The sequence below is a fragment of the Penicillium subrubescens genome (assembly GCF_028828155.1).
Source record: "Penicillium subrubescens strain IBT 31985 chromosome Unknown utg000006l_segment0_segment0, whole genome shotgun sequence".
Lineage (NCBI taxonomy): Eukaryota > Fungi > Ascomycota > Eurotiomycetes > Eurotiales > Aspergillaceae > Penicillium > Penicillium subrubescens.
The window spans coordinates 939,683-954,589 of NW_026643156.1; the positions used below are offsets into that span (position 1 = coordinate 939,683).

The 14,907-nt window shown below is 49.8% G+C and overlaps 7 protein-coding genes across 7 annotated transcripts; 5 read left to right on the top strand and 2 right to left on the bottom strand.

The window, feature by feature from the left end:
* Window positions 1-59: 59 nt before the first annotated feature.
* Window positions 60-1,189, bottom strand: N7473_008883 (non-structural maintenance of chromosomes element 1 family protein; the record flags this gene model as incomplete). Its single annotated transcript, XM_057154822.1, has 3 exons — window positions 60-317; window positions 384-1,003; window positions 1,072-1,189. The coding sequence occupies 3 exons, from the start codon at window positions 1,187-1,189 to the stop codon at window positions 60-62; spliced, it is 996 nt and encodes a 331-aa protein (XP_057005952.1).
* An 821-nt stretch (window positions 1,190-2,010) lies between these two features.
* Window positions 2,011-2,721, bottom strand: N7473_008884 (zinc finger CCCH domain-containing RNA-binding protein; the record flags this gene model as incomplete). Its single annotated transcript, XM_057154823.1, has 2 exons — window positions 2,011-2,339; window positions 2,421-2,721. The coding sequence occupies 2 exons, from the start codon at window positions 2,719-2,721 to the stop codon at window positions 2,011-2,013; spliced, it is 630 nt and encodes a 209-aa protein (XP_057005953.1).
* A 1,304-nt stretch (window positions 2,722-4,025) lies between these two features.
* N7473_008885 (SDR family oxidoreductase) lies at window positions 4,026-5,295 on the top strand (the record flags this gene model as incomplete). The annotated part of the gene is made up of 6 exons (XM_057154824.1): window positions 4,026-4,034; window positions 4,102-4,186; window positions 4,370-4,417; window positions 4,468-4,781; window positions 4,839-5,209; window positions 5,259-5,295. The coding sequence occupies 6 exons, from the start codon at window positions 4,026-4,028 to the stop codon at window positions 5,293-5,295; spliced, it is 864 nt and encodes a 287-aa protein (XP_057005954.1).
* Window positions 5,296-6,071: 776 nt separating this feature from the next.
* Window positions 6,072-7,088, top strand: nctB (negative cofactor 2 transcription regulator complex subunit NCB2). The gene is made up of 4 exons (XM_057154825.1): window positions 6,072-6,217; window positions 6,287-6,313; window positions 6,462-6,721; window positions 6,793-7,088. The coding sequence occupies exons 1-4, from the start codon at window positions 6,196-6,198 to the stop codon at window positions 6,910-6,912; spliced, it is 429 nt and encodes a 142-aa protein (XP_057005955.1). The 5' UTR covers window positions 6,072-6,195; the 3' UTR covers window positions 6,913-7,088.
* A 461-nt stretch (window positions 7,089-7,549) lies between these two features.
* Window positions 7,550-9,831, top strand: N7473_008887 (uncharacterized protein; the record flags this gene model as incomplete). Its single annotated transcript, XM_057154826.1, has 3 exons — window positions 7,550-7,735; window positions 7,809-9,198; window positions 9,272-9,831. The coding sequence occupies 3 exons, from the start codon at window positions 7,550-7,552 to the stop codon at window positions 9,829-9,831; spliced, it is 2,136 nt and encodes a 711-aa protein (XP_057005956.1).
* Window positions 9,832-10,351: 520 nt separating this feature from the next.
* Window positions 10,352-11,934, top strand: N7473_008888 (putative C2H2 finger domain protein (Kin17)). The gene is made up of 6 exons (XM_057154827.1): window positions 10,352-10,501; window positions 10,558-10,596; window positions 10,708-10,741; window positions 10,794-10,826; window positions 10,890-11,011; window positions 11,066-11,934. Exons 1-6 carry the CDS (start codon window positions 10,483-10,485, stop codon window positions 11,815-11,817), a joined length of 999 nt encoding a protein of 332 aa, XP_057005957.1. The 5' UTR covers window positions 10,352-10,482; the 3' UTR covers window positions 11,818-11,934.
* Window positions 11,935-12,654: 720 nt separating this feature from the next.
* Window positions 12,655-14,280, top strand: N7473_008889 (cytochrome P450; the record flags this gene model as incomplete). The annotated part of the gene is made up of 4 exons (XM_057154828.1): window positions 12,655-12,757; window positions 12,857-13,242; window positions 13,307-14,000; window positions 14,061-14,280. Coding segments are annotated over 4 exons (1,359 nt in total), but the record flags the coding sequence as incomplete, so codon positions are not given.
* Window positions 14,281-14,907: the final 627 nt, after the last annotated feature.

Sequence of the window (14,907 nt, forward strand, 5' to 3'; positions counted from 1 at the left end):
ATATCGCACGATATGAAGATTCCAGATCATGCTGTCATCATAGAATTGTCTCCCCATGTTCACCCCTCTTCTTCTTCGCTGTCTTCAGGAGCACCAGAATCGCCATCTGCTTCCGGGGTATCCTGGGTTCGCTGTCGCACATTGGTACTCGGTCTTACGCGACTCGCCTCCTCCACAGCTCTCTCGCCCACAAAGCTTTCTCCAGACCAGTCCTCCTTGCAGACAGGACATTTCTCCGCTTGTTGCATGCGGAAGAAATTGCGCACGCAGTGATCATGAAGACGACCCAAGCATTCATGATCATCACACCGTTGGCCCTATAAGCTGATAGTCAGTTCACCGCAAACCCCAGCTTCCAAGACAGATTCGAATCGCATTCTCACCACCGTAATAATATCCTTGCAAGCCGCGCAGAACTTAATACGAGGAGCCCTCCTCCTCCTCCCATCTTCTTCATCGTCATTATACGTCGAGACCAACCAAGTCCTTAACTCCATCAACGCCCGCGGAGTTAAACTCAAATACCCCTTCCGACTCTTCTCCAACCAACCCTCCGACACCAAAGACTTCATCATATCCTGCGCCTGCGTCATGGTCAAGTTCTGCGCAGCACCGCCTTCCTGCTGTGTTCCAACATTGGTAGACCTGCGTCGATCTTCGCCCGCTTTTGCCAGTTGTACGGCTTGCATCTGCGTGATGACCATCCCCTCGCATCGGCGTCTGTTATTTGTGTCGAACATGAAGTCGAGGACGCGCTTGACGAATGCGATTTCGTCAGCGGAGTAGGTCGTCGCGAGCTGGGTTAGGGGATCGCTTGTTGTATTGACGAGGGCGTATACTAGTACGGGGGGTGTATTTGGTGCGTCTTGGTTGGCTTCTTTTGGGTCTTGTCGGCGGGTGGTTCGGATTTCTAGGTCAAAGGGTGAAATGGCTGAGTTTGCGGCGTCTACGAAGGCGCCGATGTCTTCGTGTGTGATGCCCTCTGGGTCGACAGTGGTTCCTTCTGCGCGTATCGGTGGTCAGTGATGCTTTTGAGGACTAATGTGAGGAAAAAGGGTGATATTTACGTACGATTAGCAGAGAGTATCGCTGCTAGAACTGGTTGTGCCTCTTCAAAGGTCATGGTAGAACGTGCCATGAAGGCCTGTAAAAAGGCACGATTTCGATCATCGTATCCGTTGGTTTCCATGATGTCGAAGACTATGGAGAAGCTCTGCGGCTATGATTCCAAGTCGAAGAAGGCCTGTCGTTGCTTGTCTGCTCACTTCTTGAAATATGAAGGACGTGGTGGGACGCGATTTGACGCGCCGCGTGTGGGGTGCCAAGACTTGCCGGAGACAAAGAGTTGATAGTCCTTTGATGGCATCTACATCATCGGATATTTCCCAAACCGACGAAGCAAATCAATTCTGGATATTCATTAATTACTTTAAGTATTCCACCTTTTGATACCTCTGGTACTAACAATTCAAACATAGCATTTGGCTTGTGAACATGAGACTCATCCACAATAAACTGCATCATGTAGGTGTCTACTCTTAGTATTCGGAGCACAACATTCACCATGTCAATTACGATCGAGTATACATGGTGACAGATATTTACCATCAGCCCATGGTGGCAATTAGTGGTCAGCAATACTTTCATATGCAAGGGAACCGAATTACAAGTGCATACTATACAGGATTAAACGAGTCCTGGATGGCACTTAACTCACTAGTTTACCAAGTGGCTGTCGGTTAGGTGACTGGCGGCAGCAGTACAAAGTCATAGGCGAGCAATCATTATTCAACCGTGTTAAAAACGATACCTTGTAGGTTTGATATCATGAAGTAAAATACAAGATGCCAATCAGCAGAAGAAAATGCTGAACCCCCCTCGAAAGCGGAATCGAATTGCCCATAGGCCTCGCCCAACGCCGGGAGTATGAAGACAAGAAGATGAAAAAAAACCACATTTGCAAAAAGAGAAAAAGAGAAAAGAGACCACCGTCACTCAACCACTCAGCGCTTAGAATCTCCGTCGAGTGGGCTCAGGGGTTGGGCTGCGGCTAACGCTGCGAGCATCACGACCCCGTTCCTTGAGCCACTTCTTTGTGCTCAGTCGCAGCTCTCGGTCCAACTCGGGGCCGGGATCTTTGCGATGAATGAAATTGCAGAATCCCCCACGTACACATCCCTCCCCACTGTTGAGTCGACAACACGCTTCTCGGAAATCCGTCACGGGTGATAGTTCGCAATATATGGGTCGCGCAGCGTACCACCGGGAGTTCAATGCATCGCATGCTGCTTGTGCGTCTTCTTCGTACTTGAATCGAGCGTAGACGTTACCGATCAGGTCTGTAGAGAAAAAAGAGGAATGTTAGTTACTTGCGCCAAATGCTTCTCAATGAGATCAAATCCTCGAAAAGCCGGACTTACGGTCATTGTTGTTGTCACAGACAACCAGTTCCTCGAGTTCACCATATTTGCACATCTCGCACCATATGTCCTCGTAGAAAGCGTCGAAGTGATTCTGCAGCTGGCTGGGGTTCATCTTGTTCTTGGGATCGTAGGCCGGGTTCTGGTACATGTTCGGCATGAGAACGGTCTGCGAGTACGAGGGCTTGACGTGTTTGCGCGAGCAGCGGTCGCCGTGGCGGCATGCGCCGATCTTGTAGTAGAAGGAGCAGTTGACCTTATCCTGCTCGGTACCGAAAATGGAGGCGAGGTAGTTGGCCATGATGGGCTGATGTGGAGGTTTTTGGTCGCCGGGGTGAAATTAGGGTGTAAGGATGGAGAGGTGGAGGAGGTTCGCGAAGGGGAGGCGACAGAAGGCACGGAGCGAGAAATTGCGAGGGAGCGGACGACTGCTTGGTGATATCGGATGCCTGAAGATTCTGGAGAGCTCCAGTGGCGCAGCTGACTAAAGCCAGGGAGCTGTGGTCGGAACAACTATCATCCGAGGTACTCGGGCCTCGGAGATGTGTCAGGAATTACTATCCTTGTATATACTAGAGAAAGTGAATATGCAATAGAGAAGATTTGCCTGAATGAATTCATGAGCATTTGAGCTTCCGTAAGGTAACCATAGAAAAGTCATGATTGCGCAAGCCAGCAAGAGTTCAAAGTGACGAGCTGGTTTTACCTCACCACGGCTTCAGGAGCCGTTGGATAACGGAATACTAGACTAATATTCGAGCCATATCTAACTAGCCACAGCCAAATATCAAAAATTTCGAAATAAGACAAATCGTATCCCCCGTGAATCGAACCTCCATTTTTGCTTCCCCTATATACTTCGCCTTGTTCCTGCATCGCCATCCACGGACACCGAACAACATCGCCAGTCCCCAGTGCCGCCGATACAGCGATTTACACCCTCCAACATAGTCAAAAAAGATATCAGAGAGTTGAGATAAATTCAATATACCATTCTAGGATAAGTTTTGACTACCAGAAAAATAATATTACCCAAAAAAATCTCCAAAAAAAATCTCCCCCGCCTAGGGGTGTGCCCGGCCGTCCGTGGAGCTCGAAGCGTCAACACCGGCCCAGTACTTTCTTCTTTTGTTTGTCCTTTCCTCCAGGGCACACCAATAATTCACCAATTTACGGTGGATATCAACTAGGCCATCGGAGGAGGGGGAGTTGAAAGCCTGACCTGGAAGATGGTCATAACCCTTGTTTGATGCTTGGAATTGTCTTGTTGGGTCTTGGCTGTTTTTGATGCTCTACTTGCTGGATTTGGGGATCAAAGTATTCTCGACCCATTCTCAACCCTGGAATAGGTAATCTACCTCTACTCGTGCAAATTCTCCAGTCGATGTCACTTTTCGAGGTCGGGTACATGAAGTGGAGGGTCCGATATATATCCTTACATCAGTGACACTGAGTACATCCAAATATAGTTTTAGTGACCTTCCAGAAGATGGCACCTTGATTTATTTTTATAGCTTCCATATAGGTCATAGCTTTTTGGATTGCCCACAAAATAACTCTATTATTCAAACAAAGGTTTTAATTAATGCCGTAAACTAGCGCACCATGACGTCTGTAAGCAGAATGCCATCCATAGGTACCCCGCGGGATTATTAAGCCCCGCCCCAAACGGCCTCTTCAGTGTCAGCATTCTGCAGTTCTCATCCATCCAGTCATATCGAAGCGTTCCACGTACAAGCTTGCTTGTGTGTATCGTAATTCAAATTGTGCGTTTCTTGTTCTCGTCGCGGTCAATTCCCCAGCCACGTGCGTGCGAGGAATCCTTACCTCTTGGAAAGCCCGTGTGTGCTGTGATATCGCCGGCCACTGGCAGCAGGCAGGAACCGCCTTTGTCCACGGAACTTAATTTGTTGTTAGTCTACTGGACTCGACGCTAACCACACTCACAGCGTTCAATATGGCAGCCAAGACTATCATTGTCACGGGTGCCTCGCGAGGTCAGAGTCCACCCTCCATGTCTCCCCAGCTAGGACTGACAACCTCTCAGGTATCGGTCTTGCGATTGCCAAGTACCTTCTCACAGCACCCCAAGCACACAATGTTGTTGTGGTGGCCCGCAGTGTCGAGCCTCTCGAGAAGCTGAAGGAGCAGTACTCCAAGCAGGTTGAGGTGGTCAACGGCGACCTGGCTGACTTCTCTCTCGCTCAAAAGGCAGTGGATGCCGCCATCAAGTCCTTCGGCCAGCTTGACGGAGTGGTGCTGAACCACGGCATCTTGGGACAGGTCGGCAAGATTGCTGCCGCCGATGTCGACCAGTGGAAGAAAGACTTCGATGTCAACTTTTTCAGTTTGGTTGCCTTCGTATGCTATTGTCCTTCCACACAAGACTAGCGAACTGTGCCACTGACAAATCTACAGGCTAAGGCAGCTCTGCCTGCCCTCCGCCAGTCCAAGGGAAAGATTATCTTCACCTCCTCTGGCGCCGCTGTATCCGGCTACCCTGGTTGGGGTCTCTACGGAGCTACCAAGGCCGCGATGAACCACTTCGCCATGAGCTTGGGCAACGAGGAGCCCGATATCACCTCTGTGGCCATCCGGCCTGGCATGGTCGACACCGAAATGCAACGGGAGCTACGTGAGGACCACGCCACGAATCTCGACGCCGAGATGCACTCCAAATTTGCAGGTGCCCACAAGGACGGCAAGCTTGTCAAGCCCGAGCAGCCAGGTCATGTTATGGCCAAGCTGGTGCTGGACGCACCCAAGGACCTCAGCGGGCGATTCTTCTCGTATGTTTTACAGCTCTATGAAAACTCGGATGGTGCTAATAATACGCAGATGGAACGACAAGGAGCTCGAGGCTTTCCAAGAATAGATTTGAAAGTCATTGATTATAACTAAATTCGAGATCATACGGACTAGGAAACTGTACAGCAATCAGTACGAATGCCATAGAAAGCAATGGGTGCAATGTCAAGGGTAATTGAGGTGTAATCAGCCGAAAGATGAAAAGCAGGTACATTTTATAAGCATTAGGTGCAGAACACCTTCATACTTAGCATGGAATGTAGGATGATCATCATACAAAGAGTGTGTGTATTGAGAAAAAGGCATGATATTCGTACCTATTGTGTATACTCGAGAAAAGAGTGTGTTGGAACAGAATGAAAAGATAAAATTCCAAGCGAAGGCCCCATAATTTGGATCGTCACACCATCATCGAATTTGTGTTCCTAGCAATCTTGAAGAAGTCAGTCGAAGATTCTTCATAATCCAGTCATATGCAGAAGCAGTAGTAGACAGCAGATATCAGTTCGTCCGTTTGGCTAGGACAGTGTAATCACCACGGTTTGGTATGATAGGGGCGACAACGATGTTCATCATAGTAAAAAAGCAAAAGGGAAGTGACGAGGGATTGCAAGCTTACCATTAGTGACCAGCCTCAAGAGTGAATTCACATTGAAATCCACTCTTGAGGAAGTATCGAAAGCAGACTGTGGTTGATGAAGGAAAGAAAAGAAATGCAGGCTTGAAGAAAAAAAATTGAGAATAAATGTGGTTGCAGGCGGTGAGCATCTGCCGGCAGGAAAATATATGGAGCCGAGTCTTGCGCGCCTCGGGGCAGTATTTAATTGCTTCAAGTCCGCCCCACGCAGGAACTCCAAGAAAAAAAGAGCCACGCCTCAGCCTTGCCGCTAGCTCTCTCTTTGTCTTTCCTCGTGGCTGCGAACGTTATCTTTCATATATTCCATCTACCTTTACACATTTAAACACCATGTCCGATCGAGAGTTTGGTTGTAAGTGTCCTCTTTCAAGACTCATGACGTGCGCGCGCGCGCAAGCTGACATGTTTGGATCTCACTTAGCCAACGATGACCTGTCGCTTCCCAAAGGTATGACCAGACACTGCTGCAAACTTCATTCCAGAATCTTCCCTCTATCTGATTTGGATCTTTCGCTTTGGGAGCACCCTTTGTTTCCGGCGCCAACGCCAACGATCTAGCGCGTTTGGTTGAACTTTGCTAATAATGTTGACGACAGCGACGGTCCAAAAGATCATTACCGAGATCCTTCCTCCCAGCATGGGCCAGACCTTCTCCAAGGACGCGCGCGACTTGCTGATGGAATGCTGCGTCGAGTTCATCACCTTGATCTCGTCTGAGGCCAACGATATCAGCGAGAAGGAAGCCAAGAAGACCATCGCATGTGAACATGTTGAGAAGGCGCTCCGGGATCTTGGCTTTGCAGACTACATTCCGGACGTACTTGCGGTGGCCGAGGAGCACCGGGAACAGTTGAAGGTGCGCACGCACAATGTTATCCATCCCCAGATCGTTCTGAGTTGCAGCAGCTGACATTGTGTTCGGAATAGTCACGAGAGAAGAAGCAAAGCAAGATGGAGCAGAGTGGTCTATCCGAGGAGGAGCTCCTTCGTCAACAGCAGGAGCTCTTCCGGTCTGCAACTGAGAAGTACAACGCAGGCCCGGAATAAGATGACATCTAGTTCCATAACGAACTCATGCTGGTCATAGAGGAAAATGGACACCGGCGGGCGTTATTTTTGCTGTTTCTACGGGATGGTGCGGCCTTGGAGTTTTTCTTGATGGTTTTTTCATTTTCAGCAGCTACTCAAAGTGCATACAAGTGAGGCGCAATATCATTAATGACATGTTTTTTGATGCATTATGAAAATTTCAGACAATTTACCCGTGAAGCCCGATATACGACTTATATTTTCTCCCCTAGATATGCTAGTAGTCATGCCCTTGATTGAGCCTGATAAGTAGGTGTTCAAACGGAAAACTCAGACATTGCTGTGGATCATGGGGAAAAATGCTGAAACCTCTAGCATTATTATTTTGTGCAATATTCTAGTATATGGGAATCATTAAAATCTAAGTAGCTGGCGCAGTATACACGCTATGTAAAGATTTGGTTTCTGGAGCTGTCCAAATGTTTGCGTTGGGCCTCAGGCCACAAAAATAAGGCGCCCATAAAAACACGTGATCCAACTTCTCCCTTTTCGCCTCATCCACACGTGACAGCTTCACCGCCTCATCTTTCAGGCGACAATCTCACCGCCTTTCCACGTGATTATACTGACAAGACTCCTTTCACGCTAAGCCAAGATGGGAAAACGCCCCAAGCTCAAGGTTACTGGGAAGAAGAAGCCCAAGACCACCCAGAAGGAATCTCCCCGGAAAGATTCCCCCGAGAAGACTTCACCCCAGAAGGGCACGCAGCGCGAAGAGCCTCCCGTGTTTCTTGCTCGCAGACGCTCCAACATGCCACCCTTCAAGGATGAGCATATCCTGGTACGTGAAGCTTCATACCCTTGGTCATGTTATTTTCATCAGCAACAGGTTCACTAGCTAACACTCCCCCCAGCTGATTGCGCCAGGTTCGCAAATGACCCTGGCGCAGCTCGGTCTGCCGGAAACCTTTACGCCCGCGCGCTTTCGCTTCCCCACGCGCATGTTCCCTGGCCAGAAGATGGGAGAATACGAGCCTTACCGAATCCGCGAGCGACACCAGACAGTCAATACTAGCAATGGAAATGGCGCTCAAACCACCGACCCTCCCAAGACGGACGTGGAAATGAAGGACGCCGAGTCCGCTGGCCAAGATGGCACTGGCAACAACGAGCCTACTGAGAAAACCGAGAAGCCTGCCGGCGACAGCGCCGACGCGACCGACAAGACTGAGGCCCAGCCAGAGACCTTCTACGAGGAGGACGTGACTTCCGACGAAGGCGCCGTGTATCCGATCGTCAACGGACGCATTGTCCACTGGCCCAGCTTCTACGCCCTCCTGACTCACGTCTACAATGCACTGAGTCCCCCATTCCACACTCCGATCCTGATGATCGGCCAGCCAGTCTGGACCGCGCGCGATCGTGAGATGATCACCCAGTTCGTCTTCGAGAAGTTCAAGGTGCCCGCCTTTAATATCATGGACTCTGCACTTGCTACAATGTGGGGCTACGGTGTGCCGACTGCTTTGATTGTTGACATCGGAAAGACCAAGGCCGACGTGACTGCGGTGACCGACTTCATCCCCAACGAACATGGCCGAGGTATTGCAATGAAAGGATGTGGTGGTGATGCCATGACCGATCGACTCGTCGAGCTCCTTGGCCCGAAGGGCTTCACCCGCGAGATGTGCGAACAGCTCAAGCGGAGCAACATTGCCGAAATTCTAGCTCCCGGTACACCACTTCCCGGGGCTGCGGCTACCGCACACCAAGGCACGAATCCGGCCGCTGCTGCTTCGACTGGCGGACAGAGTGGAAATGACCTCGTTCCTCGTGGTCCTGGCGAGGGTACCCAGACTGGTACTGATACCAATGGAGGAGAGGACGAGGGTGTCCTGGACGTTGCTGCCATCGTCAGTGGTGACACTACCGAGTACCTTGCCAAGATCGAGAAGGAAAAGACCACCAAGAAGGGTGGTGCGGAACCCAAGCAGAAGAACGCCCCTAACCACCAGAAGGAGAAGGCGACATTCCAATTCGAGGAGTTTGTCCCATTGGATGATGATAACGCACCTGCCAGCGGTTCCCGCCGGTACATCCGTCACACGCGGGAAATTGAGGTTGGCGCCGAGCGCTTCCTACTTGCCACGCCTCTACTGAAGGTTAAAAAGCGTCTAACCAACGGCATTCTTGAGGATCTCGCTACTCAGATCCACCGAACCATCCTCGCCGTTCCGGATGCGACCAAGCGCAGCGAACTTTGGGATTCCCTCATCATCGTTGGATGCGGTAGCCGTGTTCGAGGTTAGTGATGATTGTTCTAGAATTTCCATCTTCACCCCTGTATTGGAGTTTGACTAACGGTTTGAACGTGTAGGCTTTGCCCAGGCTCTTCTTGGTGTCATCACCCAGAAGTACATCCTCTCCCCCTCCGCCACCATCTTCACATCCGAAATTCCCTCCGCCTTCAGCACTCCTCTCCCAACTGGCGGCACCAACACCCCGGCACCTATGGGGCAGCCTGGCCCCATGTATCACCCGGCGGCCCACGGCGTCAACCCCCTTCTCGTGGCTGCCACCCACAACAACCCTCCCATGGCCGGCGCCACCCCTGGCACCCCCGGTATGGACCCCAACATGTCCGCTCACCACCGCTCGACCGGACACTCGCAGACTCCGAACTCCGTCAAGTGTCTGAGGCTGCCCGACTATTTCCCCGAGTTCAAGCACGAGGGAAATCGTAACGCCCCGGGCGCCAGTCATGGCCCCAGCGCTACACAGGGCGGACACGGCGCCGAGGAAGCCACCTTCCTCGGTGCGCAGATGGCTGGTCGGGTCATCTTCGTTAACGACCAGGGAGCCACGAAGGGCTTCATGACCCGGGTCGATTACAACGAGAATGGCCCGTCCGCCATCCACGAGTTTGCCCTGGCATAGGTGGGCGTGACGAGTACAGCCGTGACGGCTGTGTAACGACTGAGCGTGTTTGATTCTTTTACTGTTTGATTCTCTTAATGGCTCCCTTTTCATCTGGAATATCGGAACATGGGGCGAAGCGGGTCGGTTTCTTGTTTTTTTTCTCGTTTTATTTTTTATTTTTTGAAAACCCTTGTGTTTTCTCAAGTTTCGTCTACATTTGTCTTGTGCTCGTATGCTTTGATGCCTACTAGAAAAGCGGGTTCATGATACAGGTGCTGGGTGGGGACTCCGGAGTTTCGGTTTGGTCTCTTAGACTAGTGTACACAGATTCATATGGGACATGAGTTAAATTTCAAGTTTCTCCTAACTGTATTTCTGAATATTTTGTATCATTGTAGTTGGATATGATCAGATCTATACAGCAGACCAATTGAGTAGCTTAAATTTGGGTGGGACCTGCCTTGCCTATCTGCACGTGACAGAGATTATCACTCGCGACGCCACTCCGCCCGCAATTTGTCACAGATCACCTCTGGCTATTCACTACAATCACCACTACCTTACACTTTGGACACGATCTGAGGTCTCAATACCCCAAATCCAGCCCCTAGATTCTTCAGATCTTCTCTCAGCCGGAGGATTCCGCCATAACAACACACATCCGCGAACATGCCACGCGCAGAGGCCGGTAAGCTTTCTTCGAACTACCGTTTGGTTGGTACAATCAGCTAACTTGACACCCAGGCAGCACTAAGGCCATTGGCAACAAGATCAAGAGCAAAGGTGAGTCTTTATTGGAGGATTATGAGCTCTTCCGGGGCGTTGCGCTCTTCCAGACGTCGAGCTATTGCATACCGAGGTTTACGAATACTGACCGGGCTCTTTGATCATTAGGATTGGGCAGATTGAGATGGTACTGCCAGGCATGGTAAGTCTCACAATTTCATTGCGGGGTCCACGAGCTGACATCGATTCGAAAGCGAACGGCAAATGCGCGACGAGAATGGCTTCAAGTAAGTACTTTCCCTTTGTCCAGTCTATTACGAGGTCCATGAGCTAACATCTGGTTCTACAAGGTGCCACGTCCAAAGTGAAGCGCATGTCCGACAAATGCTGCTCATAGGCGAAGATCCCAAGAAACACATTAAACAATTCTCCAACGAGTTCCAGAAGCAGTTCGTTGACCTCTTGAGAACAAGTACGCAGTGTCCTCCTACCCTGTTGATGATTTTGATTGCTAACATCTCCACAGCACACGGAGAAAAGCAGGTCAACGCCAATCATTTCTACCAGCAAGTCATCGCCGACAAGACCCACATTCACATGAACGCTACGGAATGGAAATCGCTATCCGCTTTCACCGCATACCTGGGAAGGAATGGAATTTGTCGGGTGGAAGAGACCGAGAAGGGCCTTTTCATCTCGTGGATCGATAACAGCCCTGAGACGATGCGCAGACGCGAGGCGGTCATGAAGAAAGAGCGACAAGATAAAGGCGACGAAGAGCGTGAGCAGCGCTTAATCCAGGAGCAGGTTGAGCGGGCGCAGCGCATGGCCAGAGACAAGGAGAAGGAAGAAAACTCCGAGGAAAGGTTGCTGCAGCGGGAAGAGGGTGAAAAGGTCAAGTTGAATTTTGGATTCAGCGCAAAGCCAAAGCCAGATGCCGCCCCAGCTTCAACCCAGACGACGACCGTGCCAGCGACGGACGATTCTTCTGATGCCAAGGATTCTCCTGCCCCGACAGACACAGGTGCCTCAACTCCAACTACCTCTCAAGCCCCAGCCAAAATCTCCATGTCCTTTGGCGGTGCGCAAAAACCGAAGAACGTGTTTGCATCGGGCCCCAAGAAGAACCCCCTGGCTGGGAGGAAGGGACCAGTGATGGCTCAGCCGAAGAAAATGTCAGAGCAGGAGAGGATTATGAAAGCCGAGATGGAAGCTGCAGAGCGCAAGCGCTCCAGGCCGGACTCTGTGTTTAACTCTAAGCGGCCGAAGCTTGCATAGGCTTTCTTGTGTGGTTGGGCCAGTGTCGTCATTGGGCGTTTGTTCGGTTCAAGTTACTTCCTTATTATACCCTGCCTCCTGCACGAAATAGATGAGATCATTGTTCGTAATACAAACATAATTCATACTTGCAAAGTCATGCCACCTGGCCCTGATCCATATCTGGTAGCCTATTCTGGCCCATATTGGGACTTCGAGTTGCACCACCCGCTCTTTTCGTTTTCATCGGAGAGACTCCAACAGTGAATCCTTTCTGTGGTTTGTTCAAAACGTACACTATGAAATCAATAGTAAGTCCGAGAAGAATGAAACTGTACTACCGCGGCATCACACAAAGCAAAAACATTCAACTCATCCCTTCACTCGGAGTTTCCATTGTGGCTTTCCGCGATTGCAACCTAAACACGGCCCCGCTTCAGCCACATCTGCATCTATGCAGATCATCCTCCTCGGCTTTTGACGAAAGACCGAACGCAAACTCGCGCATGCCCCTTTCGCCCTCGCGCTCAAGTCGGACCGTCAGCGGTGGTGTCACCGAAAGCGGGGGTTATCCATAAAAGTAGTTCTCTTAACTATCGCAGGATGCAATAAGTGAGATAAATCCTCCGAAGTTTGCATTCCATCTTTCGCTGGAAAAAGCAGCACAAAGGTCTGCAGCGAGTTGCAGTTCTTCAGTCATGGAGGGTTTCAGCAATATCCCGATGATTTTGAGTTCTTTGATTGGGCTTTTTTGTCTGGTACGCTGCTATTAACATAGGTGATATGGGATCGGGCCCAAGCGGCTAATTATACCCACAGCATGCTTTATACAGACGGGTTGCTAGTCCACTCTCCAGGATCCCGGGTCCCGAGAACTCGAAATGGACAGACCTGGTGTATATCTACTACTGGTTGAACGGCCAAGTCCCATTCTACATTCATCAGCTACACGAGAAATATGGTCAGTAGCTTCTTGAAGACGTGATCGACCTAGTCCTTTGTCTGTTACCAAGCGACTAGCCCAGAAATAAAGTGCTGACCAAAAGCTTGTCCCAAACAGGCCCGATTGTTCGCACCGGCCCTAGCCGCGTTGACATCTGCGACATCAGCGCCGTCAAAGAAATCCACAGAACAAACAGTCGTTTCCTGAAATCGGACTGGTATCGCAAGCTCGTTCCTGGTGGCTTCGAGAATATGTTCACAACTGGAGACCCACACTTTCATTCTGCGCGTCGGCGTTTGCTGGCGTCGCCTATTTCTGATTCGTCGCTTACGCGGATGGAACCTATTATCTTGTCTCGGGTGCAGATGGCTATTGACAGGATAGCGGAGGAGATGGGGAAACGGGGGGTAGCTGATGTTTTTAAGTGGTGGTTGTTTATGGCGACGGATGTTATTGGCGAGCTTAGTTTTGGGGAGTCGTTTCGGATGCTTGAGGCTGGAGAGGTAATATCTCTTGTGACCAAAGGAAATTTCGAGGAAGACGGCTAATCAGAAACAACTTGAACAGAAAACTCAATACAGCTTGGATCTCGAACATATCTCCAGCCTCCAGCCCATTCGAACTACCTTTCCACTCCTTGTCAACTTAGGCAGATACCTGCCGCTCCCAGTCTTCAAGAAAACAGCAGACGCAGGGAAAAGACTCGGAAGCTACTCATTCAAATCCATCGAGCGATACAAGCAAATGATTGCCGAGAATCCAAACGACCCAAAGCCAACCCTCTTCACAAAGATATTCGACTCAGAGAAAAGTGGCCTCACCCTGGAGCAGATCCGGTCAGAGGCACAAGGGTACATCGTCGCAGGCAGCGACACTACTGCTGTAACATTGACATATCTCATCTACGCAGTCTCTCGCGATACCCGGGTCCGAGACAAGCTAGTCGAAGAATTAGCGAGCTTACCCGAACCAGTGGCTGACCGCAATCTGCGTGATTTGCCTTACTTGAATCAAGTCATCAATGAGACACTCCGATTGTATACCGCAGTCCCATTTGGTCTACCCCGGTCTACCCCTTCCGAGGGAGCCAACTTTGATGGATACTTTGTTCCAGGCGGAACTACAGTTTCCACCCAGTCTTACAGTATGCATAGGGATCCAGCGATTTTCCCAGATCCAAATGACTTCAAGCCTGAACGATGGGAGGATGTGACAAAGGATATGAAAGATGCGTCGTTGCCTTTTGGAGGAGGCTCAAGGGGTGAGTGTTGAAAAACGCTTTGGAATTTCTTTTTGTTGTCGGCGCTAATTATGTCGATAGTTTGTATTGGATTGCATCTCGCCCGCATTGAGCTGCGTCTTGGTGCAGCACTTTTCTTTCGCAAGTTCCCTTATGCGCATCCTTCAACTAAAGAAGGTATGTCGGAGGAGGATATGGTTATGAAGTCTTTCTTTTTGATGGCTCCGCAGGGACATCGGTGTCTTATTGAGGCTTGACTGCTGGAGGGACCTTTTTCATATTGCATATAGCCAATTTGCACATGACATTAGCGTCCTAGGAATTTGATTTTTGGTTTAATGGGCAAGTAAATTCTCTGGTATTAGAATATTATTTTGACAGGCCGAGCAATCTACCGCCAATAAGATGTCTAAAAGGTGAGGCCCATATCTTGCATGCAGCATTCTCTCGGTGATAGATATGAAGGCACACCACACAAAATATATCTACACATACTTCTTTCACCTGTACAGGGGCGAAGAAGGCCCACTATACTATGATCATCTCAATTTATACCACAGTCACGAATTTGGGCAATGATTAAGCTCATAATCGGTGAAAGCGAAGATCATCTAGCAGATTGAGGCCCTTTCTTCTTTGTAATATTCAAACTCTTCTCTCGTCTTAGCTGCCATCTTCAAAAAACTTCCGCACGTAGTAGCAAACGAGCCAAACATAGAAAGCGAAAGAGCTAACATTCAGTCATTAGCTTATCCTTATAAGACAAGCCTCGCCCCTTCCCAGGGCCAGTTCTAGATTAACCTAATGATGACTCCCCTACAAATTCCATCTTACATTGCGGATTACCTTCCATACTTGATCACAGATTACCTTCAAGGCTACACCACTAATCACTTCCCACACCATATCAAAAATTCCCTGCCCCAAA